The following is a 13,483-nucleotide window of genomic DNA, read 5'->3' as shown; positions in this document are numbered from 1 at the left end:
AAGGAAAGGAAAGGAAAGGAAAGGAAAGGAAAGGAAAGGAAAGGAAAGGAAAGGAAAGGAAAGGAAAGGAAAGGAAAGGAAAGGAAAGACGAGAAACAAGCCAGTAAGCATCATTGCTTCATGGCCTCTGCTTCCTTCCTGCCTCCAGGTTCCAGCCTTGACACCCCTCAGTGACGATTCTTGACCTGAGAGGTGTAGGCTGCTTTTGGTCATGGTGTTTTATCACAACAATAGAAACTCTAAGACAGCAATATATGAGATAGGGGAACGAAACTGTTTTATTTTATAACAGCACAATTTAGAACATATTGTTCTGAGCTCATAACTCCTGTCAGGATACAGATCACATAAGGGACGTTGTAGGTTTAATCTAACCATTTATACCACAGGCTGAAGTAGTTGACCTTTTTGTGATCCTGAGAAATTTTAATATCTTTGCATTAAGTGAAGCTAAACATTACACTAACCTCATCAGGGCCTGGTGAGAGTTCACTGAGTTAACCTGATAAAGTGGCCAGAATGGTGATCAAGAGCTGGGGAGGGCTTCATACCTATCAACCATTTCACAGCAAAAGGAAAGTATCATGCTGTTTGATTTTTATCTTTTATTTTATTCTATGTGTTTTGACTACATGTATCTCTGTGCACCACATGCATGAGAAAGCCAGAAGAGGGCATCCCATCCTCTAGAACTGGAGTTACAAATGATTGAGTACTGCCACAGGGTGCTGGGAATTGAACCAAGTTCCTCTGGAAGAGCAACCAGTTCTCTAACTGCTGAGCCATCTCTCCATTATAGTATCATTTATTTTACATTTGGGAATATCGTCTCTTCCTATGCCCTATCATCAATATGTCTGTCTGTCTAACCATCCAGTTCAATTTTCATTCAACATTAATCACAAATTCTATCTGTACTGACGCAAGCACTGTATTTTACAGGATCCAAAATGTGCTCTAATTTCAAAGATATTAAAATGAGAGGCCATATAAGCTTGAGCCTCATTACTGACAGATTCCATATTTGTAGACTCTCCTGGTCACTGAGATGTACTTGTAACCCCAGAGCCGTACAGCACTTTCCAGGCTTCCTGAGGTACTGAGAGGTATCAGTAGTTTGTCTCCTGGTCTTGATGCCCTTGGATGGGTTGAGCAAGGCAGCATTGCTTCCTTTAATCTTCTACTTTATATGATAGCAAGTTGTTGCTTTCATAGTCCAGGCAGCACTGTGTTTTTGACATTTTTGCGGATTTTGTAGGTAATTTTCCTGTTTGAAATGACCCACTAAGTACAAAAAAAGCTATGATAAAGCCCTCTTAGGAAAATGAATATATTAAGACATGTTCCATCCTAGAATGATTTAGGGTCTTTGATGGCCATGAGCTCAAGGTTAGTGAGTCAGCAATACATATTAATTTTGTTGTCTCTGAATAGATTATATATTGACCCGCTACAAAAGTGTCAGGTTACCAGAGGCTCATTGCAACTGATCCTGCCTGTATTTTGTATAAAGGAAATGATTCCATGTGCTTTAATTCAGTGTTTACAGTGACTTCATGGAGCAAAATGACGTTGAACAATGTAAAACAATTCTATCTTGGATTTAATCTCATATGTAAACTCTAACTTAACTAACCTTTTTGATTGAATTTAATTACCTGGCTCTGGCTGAAGCCTACTGATGTCTTCATCCATTTGTCTCAACCTACTTAGACATTTACCTGTTGGTCAGCACGGGGACAGTTTCCAGTCTTTCATCTTTACTGTAATGAGCATGCTCAAATGCATTTTTCCAGAAGGCATACAGTTATTTCTCCAAGATTGGCTCCAGTGTAATTAGCCACAACACCCAAGTCAAGTTGAGTTTCCATCACTTTCAACCAAAAGAACCTCAAATATTTTACAGAACAGATTAAACTGTACGTCTATGGAGTCCTATGGCTGAGTGCTGAGTGCCTCTGCATACATCTGGGTCTCTTGCCTGCTCACCTTTGCTGTGCTGTTAGAGAGGAAGCAGCATTCTGCCTCCTTCACTGAGTTGAAGAACTGCATGAGTCAATTAGCTCCATTCCTCAGAAAGTACCAGGTTTAAGCTCGATCAAGGTTTTTTACTCAGAAGAAATAATAAGCCACTAGTCTAAGTTAGTATTGGGACTGGATTTTTTAAAAAGACTTATTTATTTATTATATGTAAGTACACTGTAGCTGTCTTCAGACACTCCAGAAAAGGGCATCAGATCTCATTATGGATGGTTGTGAGCTACCATGTGGTTGCTGGGATTTGAACTCAAGACCTTTGGAAGAGCAGTCAGTGCTCTTAACCGCTGAGCCATCTCTCTAGCCCCTAGGACTGGATTTTTAAAATTTAATATATTTATTGTTAAATGTTGTGGTGTTTAGAATTACTCATATATTACTCATTCACTTTATATCCCTCTCATTGGCCCCATCCTGGTTGAATTTTTTTTAAGACAATGACTCATTTAACCTAGACTGGCCTAAGAGAAGAATGTGTGTGTGTGTGTGTGTGTGTGTGTGTGTGTGTGTGTGCATGCCTTTAATCTCAGCATTTAGAAGTTAGAGGAAGGCAGATCTGTGACTTACAAGACAGGCCTATGTAATGAGGTCCTATCTCAAATACATATATTTGAGAGAGAGAGACAGAGAGAGACAGAGAGAGACAGAGAGAGACAGAGAGAGACAGAGAGAAGAGAGGTAGGGAGGTAAGGAAAGAAAAAGTAGCTATTTTTTTGAGGTGGGGCTGCTTGTTTTGATTTGTAAAAGAGTTTTCCTATGTAGCCTGGACTGGCCTAAAATTTATCATCCTTCTGCCTCAGCCCCCTGCATGCTGGGACTGTAGGTATACACCACCACACTCAGTTTGCTTGAGAAATCTGTCTTTTAAAAAATGTATGAATAATAAGATGAACATTCTGTTCTGTGTGGCTGGCTGAGGGTCTCGATGGGAACAATCGCAGAATATATAAGCCAACATTATGTAGGTTTGCCTCCCTGTTTCACAATAGAGCCTCAAAGGGGTGATATCAATGTAGACTTTGCCCAGATGTGGGGTGTGCCTTCAGAACACGATTTGGGTCTTAAGCTGTGCCCAAGTGTAAAGGGGCTGTTGGGGTAGGAACAGCTTTGCTCTGGGCTGATAAAACAGACACGATAGAGTTAAGCAAACACAGCCCTAGCCAAGCTATGCTGAGTCACCAGATTTCAAAACACAGACTTTTAACCTTAAGACTTGCAATTTTCAACCTTGAGAGTCAGTGTTTTCTGCTCCTGGGCAACAAAAATGGATGCCAGGATGTGTGGGGTTTGGTCAGCTTGCACACAGGACCTTGGTTCACAGGAGTCTGGTCTTTTGTTGGGCTCCAGGGTGGCCTGAGTTTATGATCTCATGATATCCCCATGCAGTGGCTGTCTTGGGAAGTCACTAACCACAGGCATAAAATTGCTACTGTGCTAGAGCCAAATCCAGTATTCTTACTCAGGGCAGTCTGGACCCAGAACGTAACTATGTTGCTGCATGACAGTGGCTCCTTCCCTGCTATGTATATATGGACACAACCTGCTGCTCCACCTCACTTTTCAATCCTGCCTGTTAGGCTCTCCCTCCAATATCCTGTCCTTCTGTACACACAGTGGCTGCCCTCCCTATGCTGGCGCTTCACCATCACTTTCAAACTGTGATTCACCGCCCTAATTGGGGAGTGAAACCAGCGGAAGGACCAGGACTGGCATGTAGAAAGATAGATGGATAGATAGATGATAGTCAGATGACAGATAGACAGACAGAGATCGAGATAAAAACAGACTTTAAATATCATCATTCTGTGCTCGGAGCATGGTGATCACCCTCCTTACACAGCCCTGACCAGAGAACGCTTACTCCTCTTCCCATCTGAGCACATTGTGGTTTAGATGTAGCTTTGGGGCCAGAACACCTGGCTACCCTTCACTCACCTAGAGCTGACTGACCCTGGGCAAGGCAGTGAAGTCTTTAAGTTTTCATTTCTTCCTGAGTTTTAAGAGTACTTATTTCTCATGTTTGTTGTGTTAATAAAATGATTTTACTTCTGCTGAGAGCCCCACAGAGCGTGCACACACACTCAGGCACACATATGCACACCTTTGAGATAGGTCTCTCTTTTGTAGCTCAGCTTGGCCAGGGTCTTCTTATATAGACTAGGCTAACTTGAAACTCTAGATCCTCCTACTTCAGCCTCTTTAAAAACATTTGTCTTTTTATTTTGCCTCTGTGTATGAGTGCTCACTCATGCTCACTCTCCTTGTCTCTCTCTCTGTCTGTCTGTGTGTGTGTCTGTGTCTGTCTGTCTGTCTGTCTGTCTGTCTGTCTGTCTGTCTCTCTCTCTCTCTCTCTCTCTCACACACACACACACACACACACACACACACACACACACACACACACACACCAACGTGTCCTTTGGAGGTCATGGTAGCATTTCGGGAGTGGATCTTCCCTGTCCAGCTTATCACTGCTGTGCTGTGTGTACTCCAGGCTATCTGGTGCTGGAACTTGTTGCCAGTTCTCCAGTCTTGGCTTTTAATCTCACCAATGCCTCCAGCTTTTTCTGTGAGTGTGAGTTATGGGGATGGATCTCAGGGTATCAGGCGTCTATGTCAACATCTTTACCCTCTGAGACATCTCCTTGGCCCCTCAACCTCAAGTGTATAGATTACAGGAGTGTTCTGTCAGTCCTAGACACATGGATATATTAATAACAGCAACTGTTAGTGATTAATCTTATTGTTTCACTTTAAAGGCTTCCTTGGAGCCCCCAGGCAGACCCAGGTGCTCTTTGGGATGAGGTCCTAGTCCAGAAAGCTATCCTGGGCTATGAAGGACACACCATGTCCACCACCCACTCTTCTATAAGGAGAACATCTTTCCAACAGTCCTGAGGCTCATGCATGGAGAGGAAGTGCTTAGGCTCTGAATCTCAGGAGCTGGTATTTGAACTATTAATTTTTCTCCAAGCCTCAGTTTCTACTTTTGTACTTGGGCACCACAAGAATATCTGTCTGGGAATACAGTTTTAGTATTAAATGGAACAATGCACAGAATGTACCTAACATGAGACATGACCACCTATGGCCATCAGGGTGCAGTTCAATGTGTCAGGAGCAAATGAGACTTGCTCCTGAAGATGTCATTTGCAGTTCAGAAGATGCTCATGGCTGTGTCTGGTTGTCAGACTGCAGATGAGAAGTAAAGCCAGTTGCCTCACATGTGCATCCGGAGAGTATCTGACTGTAGCAGTGCACACACACTGAATGGGGCCCACAGGTTATATAAAACCTGTCTGTACATCCACCAGCTTATAAAAACCCCACCTTACGAGGACCGAGCTCATCCTGTCACATAGTCGGTCACACTGCCAGTCTCTCAGCCAGCACCACACAGCCAGTCCTGTCCTAGTTCTACAACACAGGGGTCACTTACCAGGTTTACCTTCAACAGATGAATGGCACTAGCAGAGCCATTTCCCTGTGGAGGCTGCCCTTAGCAAATAGTTCACCTTAAGACAGGAATTTATAATTCTTGGCCTGTGAAGGAGAACAGGAACTTTGGAATCAGCAAAGTTTGTTAACCTGTAAGGCCAGGGTTGGAGAGATGGCTCAGTGGTTAAGAACACTGACTGCTCTTCCAAAGGACCAGGGTTCAAACCCCAGCATCCACATGGCATCTCACAACTGTCTATAATTCCAGTCCCAGGGGATTTAACACCCTCACACAGACATACTGATACAGTACCAGGTAGCCTGGTTTCACAAGCATCAGATGTATGGGGAAAGTGCTTAATGGGCATTAGTATTGCCATATTCAGCATGTAGTTGATAAAGAGACTCTAGGGCCTCCTCAACCTTTCAGGAGAGTTGATGAAGTTGCTCAGCAGAGCCTGGTGGTGCAAGGCTGGGAGCTCAGCTGCACTTCAGCTGAGTGCATGAAAAGAGTCCCAGGGGATTCTCAGGCTGCACAAAGGAATGCGATAATACCAGTGTTTTCTTAAAGCTTTCAGATTAAACAAAGATGATGGGGAGCCCGGGGTGGGGGTGGGGGCGTCCAAACAGCCTTTTAAATTTGCTGCATGTCTAAAGCACACAGAGAAAGAAGGTTCTCTGAGCCCAAGTCACATGGGGGTCATTCATGTCATATAACTCTTCTGCCTTATCATATTATCTTTCCATTTGCTGATGACTGCGGAGTGCTTATAAAAGGCACTCCTCCATTAAAACCATCCAATACACACGAAGAAGCTGACAAGAGGGTTACAGAACCGATTTCTTTTTTTAATATTTCCAGGAAAGGGGGAACATAAATTCTGCTGAAGTCATTTAAAGTCATAAACCTTTAAAATGTTTGCAGTGTGTTCTACTGATTGAAGTTTTCCAGTTGACTTAGGCCACGGTGCACCACAATAATGAAGCCTCTCTGTGATGCTAGGGAAATGGTGCCTCTGAATGGTTTCCAACTGACCCTGCTCAGAAAAAAATGTTTTTCTTTCATGTCATTGATTTCTTAAGTAAATCATTTGACTCTGGAGTCAAAAGAAAATGGAGTCTTTTGCTTAAGTTAGTTTTTGCAAGGTTTGCAAGTTTTTTTTTTCCTTTTGTTTTGTTTTTTAATGATACATCAAAAGTACACCTGGGACTGGGGGTGTAGCCCAGTCAGGAGAGTGCCTGTCCGGAGTGATGAGGCTCTAGACTTCATCCTCATTGTGGTGGTACATGCCTGTAATCCTGGCATGTGGGAGTTAGAAGCAACATAATAATAACAACAATAATAAAATTCAAGGTTATTCCCCACTACAGAGAGTTTGAAAAACAATCTGGATTATTGAGACTTTGTGTCAAAAGAATTTAAGAAATTAAGCTGGTCAGTGGTAGCGCACACCTTCAATCCCAACAATTGGGAGGCAAAGGCAGGCAGATCTCTGTGAGTTTGAGGCTAGCCTGGTCTACAGTGTGAGTTCCAGGACAACCAAGGCTATACAGAGAAGCCTTGTCTTGAAAAGAAATTAAATTATTTTTAATTTTTTTGGGGGGGGGCTTCCTCTGAGATGCTCCACCTAGCAGCTGACTTAGACAGAGACAGACACCCACTGCCAAACAGTGGATGAAGCTTAGGTGCTATTATGGAAGAACAGGAGGACCGGTTTGGGCCTCCAAAGAGATAAGAACTCCATAGGAAGACCAACAGGGTCAACTAACCTGGTCCCTTGGGGCTCTCTGAGACTGAACCACCAACCCAAGATCATACATGGGCTGGACCTAGGCCTCCCTGCACATATGTAGCAGACATACAGCTTGGTCTGCATGTGAGTCCCAAACAACTGGAACCTGAGCTATCCCAAAAGCTGTTGCCTATACGTGGCATATGTTCTACTAGCTGGGCTACCTTGTCTGGCCTCAGTAGGAGAGGATGTGCCTAGCCTTATAGGAATTTGATATACCAGGATGGGAGGGATCCCCAGGAAGACCTCCATGTGCTCAGAGGAGAAGGGGAGAAGGAATAGGGGTAGGATTGTGGGAGGGAGTAACCAGGAGGGAAACAATGAATAGGATGTAAAGTGAATAAGTAATAATAATTATTATTATAATAAATTTAAAAATGTTTTAAAGTACATCTTGTTTTTCACTCACTATATCATAAGGTTTGCAGTTTGTCATATTCTAAGAATTAGCCTTCAAAGCCCTCACAGTCCTTGCTTTGTATTGAGCCTCTCTGTCAGTAAACAAACACATGGGGAAGCTATTATGATTTCCACCTTCTGCTCCTATTCCTACTCCAACTTGCAAGTTCCAATTTTGGGAATGCCAATGTGTCAGCTAAACATGTTGGAGGAGACGTTTATTCTGTCCTTACTCAATCTGTCTTTGCACTTCAAAGCCCTTTGGAGCTATCAAGTAAAGGGACCTGTCATTAAGCCTGATGATCTAAGCTTAAATTCCAATGACCCATAGGGTACAGAGAACCAACTCCTGCAAATAGTCCTCAAACTTCCACACATAAGCTGTGGCATGCATGCACCCCCCCACACACACACACACACCTTTTCCTCTAGTAAAGTCTTTTAAAAAAAGATTTGTTTATTTATTATATATAAGTACACTGTAGCTGACTTCAGATGCACCAGAATATGTCATCAGATTTCATTATAGGTGGTTGTGAGCCACCATGTGGTTGCTGGGATTTAAACTCAGGACCTTTGGAAGAGCAGTCAGTGCTCTTACCCACTGAGCCATCTTACCAGCCCTAGGAAAGTCTTTATAAACAACATGGCCTAGATTTGACCCTGAGGTTTTCTGTCCTGAATTCTTCTTCCATTACACTGTTAACGATTAAGGCTACTTTTGTATTTGTGTAATTATATGCTTAATATATGTATAATCCTCCAAAGAATGGTGCATCTTTCTTTGCCCATGGACCTGAACACAGAATGAAGGTGGCCTTAAAGACAAATGAGGCACAGACTTACTGCATAGTTTGTTCTGGAACACTGAGGTCAAGGACTCAATTTGGCTGAAATTGGCCACCAGGAAGACATGGTCCTTGTGGGGCTCACTCCCAATGGCCTTTAGTGTATTCAGGTCCACCTGACCGACACCAATGGCAAAAATCAGGATGCCTGTGTTCCGGGCCTTGGCGGCCACCTCAGCCACCGAGTCCTGAGGCCTCCCATCAGTCACAATCATTATGATGCGTGGCACATTTTCCCGCAAGGGCCTGGCCCCCTCTGCTTCTGAGAAGGCAATGTTGAGGGCATATTGGATGGCAAGCCCTGTCATGGTGCCAGTGGATAGATGCCTCATTCTCTTGACGGCCCTCTCCACCTCAGACTTCCTCTTAAAGGTCTTCAGGGAGAACTCGTTCTTGACTGTGCTGCCATATTGGAGCAGACCTACTCGGGTAACATCAGGACCGATGTCCAAGAACTGCAGGATATCCAGAATGAACTCCTTGACCTTTGCATAGTCATGGGTATTGACACTTCGGGAGCTGTCAATGATGAACACCAGATCTGCCCGCTTATTCTCACAGGAACTCTCTGGGGAAAGAGCAGAGGTCACAAGGATCAGAGGAAGGCATGTTCAGATTTGCCCTTCTGTTGCTGTAATAAAATACTGGCCCAGGCCAAGTGGTGGTGGTGGATGACTTTAATTCCAGCAGAGACAGGCAGATATCTGTGAGTTCAAGGCTAGTTTGGTCTACTGAGCTAGTTCCAAGTCTAGCCAAGGCTACACAAAGAAACCCTGATTTGAAAAACCAAACCAAACCAAAACAACCCCAAAAAACTGGCCCCAAAGTAACATGGATAAAGGGCCAACTCTGACTAGCTCACGAATGAGGAGAGTGGCAAGCATGGTGAGCATGGCAAGTGTGGCCTTCGAGCATGACCAGCACGGTGCTGGAAGGCTTCGTCCTTCTTCCTTATTCCCTCTGCCTTGCTAAAAGCTGTTAGATTACATTCCTAATGCTAGCTCCCAAGGTTTATTCCTTTATTTGATCCTCCTCCTGAGGTTGACTACTAAGGTCCAACTACCAAAGTTTTGAAGTCCAACAATCAAAAGCCTTCTTTGGCTGCCTAATTATCATGCACAATTAAACTTCAATATCTCATCCTAAGATGAGATAATGTTAGGGGAAAAGTGCCATTTTGCTAAGTGTCACATCTGTCTCTTCTCTATCCAGAAGCAGTCCTTTGTCTCACTCCGGGACAAATACCCCTGCCCCTTCTCCCTTACCACTTTCTCCCCTTTCCCTTGTTCCCTTCCCTTCTCCCTCATCCTCTATCTCCTGTCTTTGTCTCTTATCCCTGCCCTCTGTCCCTCTGTGGCAAAGAAATCTCCTTTGTCTTGAGAACTTGGTCTTGAGGGTCCTGAGCTGATACTTTTTCTTTCAATGGAGAAGAAAGGGTTTATTGACTTATAGGTTATAATTCAACATCAGGGAAAGTCACGCAGAGACTGTCGAGAAACACAACCTATTGGCTTGCTTCTCCTGCCTTTCTTGGCTACTTTTCTTGTACAGCTTGGGCTGTACTGCCCAGCAACACAAGTGGGTTGGATCCTTCTACATCATCAGCATTCACAATCATGTCCCCACAGACATGTCCACAGGCCAGTCTGATGGAGATGACTTTTCAATTGGGTTTCTCTCTCCCCAGGTTTGTGTAAGTTTTTGCCAAGCTGGACAAAAACAATGGTAAGAGGAAAGGATCCAATTCGAATTGTCTCTTGTGGGAAATCCTAAGACCCAGGAACATCTTTAGAACCTCCCAAATTCAGGTTTACTCTTATCCAGGAAAGTTCTCGGCATGTCTGTGTACACTAGATGATCATGACCCTAGACTACACACAGTGTTTCTTTTTGCAAGATAAATCTACAAACTGACCAATGCAGTTTCAGTTAAAACCTTTATCAGAATCAAATGTATTTTATTATTTGTGGCATGGTGTGTAAGTTTGGCAAGGCACTGAAGAAAAGATGCTTAAGAGGGTCCAATATCAAATGGCTTGCATTCTATCTTGGAAGACAGAGCTAAGAAAATGAATACAAGCGTTAAACCAAGTTTTCACAACAGACTTTAAGAGAACTGCAGCAGGGCAGGAGCAGTGAAGAATACTGCTGTTCTTGCATAAGACCTAGGTTTAATTCCTAGCACCCACATAGTGGCCAGCAACTGTCTGTAATTCCAGGTCTATGGGAATCTGTCTGTAATTCCAGGTCTATGGGAATCTGACAATCTCTCTGGTCTCCAAGGGCCAATGCATGCACAAAATTCACAGACATCCATGCAGTCAAAACACACATAGAGTAAAAATAAATACGTCTTTTTTCTAAGAGGGAGGTGAGGGGAAATAAGGGAGGGAAGGAAGGAGGGAGAAAGAATGAGGGAGAGTGCACTCAGAGGCTAAGGTCAAAGAGATGAGACACAAGCTGCCTTGTGAATACAGATCGTTTGGTTGAAAGACTATATGGAGAGGTTCATGAACAAAGTCCTAGACAGGATACATGTGGTGGAAAACTAAGTAAAAGGCTCTAAGACACAGAGAACGCTAAGAACTACTGGGTGGGATTAGCTGAGAATATTCTGAAGCCAACTATAAAAACCTTTTCAAGTCAGACTCAGAAATCTGTACACAGGTCACAGATGGCATGATGTCTTAGCACCATATTGCATAACATCTCTTGTAGGGAAGTTGCATGATTGCAATCAACTGAATCAGAGTTTTCAGATGCCTGCAGTTCAGTGGTAGAGCACATGCCTAGCATTTATGAGGCCCCGAGTTAAATATTCAGCATAGAAAAAAAAAATCAACTGAGTTTGAGTCTTGCAGGGGTTCCAGATAGATAATATACTCCACTGTTGGAATTCCTGACCGATGAAGGTGACAACAGGCTACTGTTTGGATGGGGTTTGAGGACATTCCTCAGAGGGTTGTGTAGCCAGATCCAATTCCTATTGTGAAGCCCGAGGAGAATGGAAGTTTAATATAGCTATGGCATCCAGAGGTTGGACACTTGCTAAGAATTAGGACTGAATGGAGAAGAGCCTCTGTTGCTGAGTTCTGGTGACTTTTTAAGAAGAGTGGCAGAGGCCAGAAGAGACACAATCTATACATACACTTCTTTATCACACAATGCTTGTGCCTCCTTGGGTACCTAACAGCAAAAAGTCATTACCACATACAGCCTTCCAGCTTGATACAGAATATCAAGTAAAAACACCCACTCTATATGTATTTTATGCATGTGCGTGTATTTGGGTTTCTGTATGTATGGGTGGGCGTGGAGACCGGATGTCTAGGTCCTTCACTATTACTCTCTATCTTTTTGAGGCAGGTCTTTCCCTCAGCCAATTGGATAGACTGGCTGGCCGGCCAACTCCAGGGATCCACCTGTCTCCCTTGCTGCCCATGGTAGGGTTATAGACATGTGCAGCTATGCCCAGCTTTTTATGTGGGTGCTGGGAGTCCAAACAGCTTCTTATGCATTTACAGCAAGCTTTTCTCCAATTGAGCCATCTCCCAGCCCCAGCCTTTCATAATAAAATTACCTAGCTGCGCCTATTTCCTTAGCTTAGAAGAAAGCACACCAATATACTACCTTTAGGCAGAGTGATCCTCCCCCTCCCTCTTCTCTATGCCCTCCCTGGACTTTGCAACTCAAGCAGGATTTGAAAGAGATTAGAAAAAGATCCCAAGTCCTTGCCCTAAATCCCAACCACCACAGCTGCAAGAATGAGACAGAAAGCCAACGATTAAGCAATGAAGCCAGTCATTAGGATGGGAAGTGGAAAAGGTCTGGGAAGCCATCCTGCCCAGGCCAGCTTGCCAAGGGGTGACTTGTCATGTAGAGCTGGCATATACACCTCTCCACGGCAGCCATACAAGCCCAACAGTCAGAGAAGAGGGGGCGCACCCAGTACCAACCAGTAGCCTGGCAGGAAGCCACATATAACAACATATCCCCATATAACACCCAATCCAATCCTGGGACCTAGGTACATATAAGGGGAATTTCTCAAGACAGAGACCCCACATTCACAAGATGTTCTAAAATCTCCTTTTCAGAGGGAATTCATCATAGGTACGTAAGTCCATTTTCAGAACAAGCTATGGAGAGAAGTGCTAAAGTTATACCACTGCAGAGGTGAGAAAGTGGAGGTGCTGAAGAGTCTACTAATCTCTCATAATTCAGGAAAAGAGAAAACACACAGAGACGCCACTAATTCCCAGCTCTCAGGGCAGCTATGAGCAAGGGGCCGACAGGTAAAATAAGCAAGCATGTAGACTCTCTTCTGCCTACCCTCCTCTCCCAAGTTCTTTCTCCTTTCTCCTTAGCTCTCATACTAAGCTCGGGGATGGGCGAGAGCAGGACTAGAGTGTGTCAGGATGGGCCAGGTCAGTTCCCCTCCAGAAGCCACACCTGCCTGCCCCTTCTAAGTAAGGCTGAGATAATTTCTGGGATAATGGTCCAGTGGTCTCTATTTGCTGAGGAGATCAGGGAATCTGGTTGACCTCACCATAGACAAGAACTTTAATGATTCAAAGGAAAGAGACCCCACAAAGGACTAAATCACTGAAGGTTCTCCTCCCCTAGAGACATTTGGTAGCAGGGGCTTTTGCTCAAACTGAGATTTTTATTGTGAGTCTTATTCATGGCATCAACATCCCACTGAGCATCAACAATTTGAAGAAAATTCTGGAAGTTCCATGTGGAATTGTGGAATTGTGTGCTAATCTGAATTAGTTCCCATCAAAACAAATGGATTGCTTCCACAATGCTTGGGACACGACAAAAATATCACAATGCTTCACAAATATTGTTAAGAAGTTCCACGAGGCCGGGGCCTAGCAAACACATAAGTGGATGCTCACAGTCAGCTATTGGATGGATCACAGGGCCCCCAATGGAGGAGCTAGAGAAAGTATCCAAAGAGCT

The 13,483-nt window shown here is 43.9% G+C and overlaps 1 protein-coding gene across 3 annotated transcripts in view; it reads right to left on the bottom strand.

Annotated features, from left to right (window-relative positions):
* The window catches only part of Matn2 (matrilin 2), a 136,463-nt gene that overhangs the window by 79,099 nt on the left and 43,881 nt on the right, over positions 1 to 13,483 (bottom strand). For all 3 annotated transcript variants that reach the window (XM_021183581.1, XM_021183580.2, XM_029470140.1), the window contains exon 3: positions 8,514 to 9,083. In XM_021183581.1, the coding sequence (XP_021039240.1) occupies positions 8,514 to 9,083 (570 nt within the window). The remainder of the gene's footprint in view (positions 1 to 8,513; positions 9,084 to 13,483) is intronic.

This window comes from Mus caroli, chromosome 15 (genome assembly GCF_900094665.2).
Source record: "Mus caroli chromosome 15, CAROLI_EIJ_v1.1, whole genome shotgun sequence".
Taxonomy (NCBI): Eukaryota; Metazoa; Chordata; class Mammalia; order Rodentia; family Muridae; genus Mus; species Mus caroli.
This window is presented reverse-complemented; position numbering and strand designations above follow the sequence as displayed.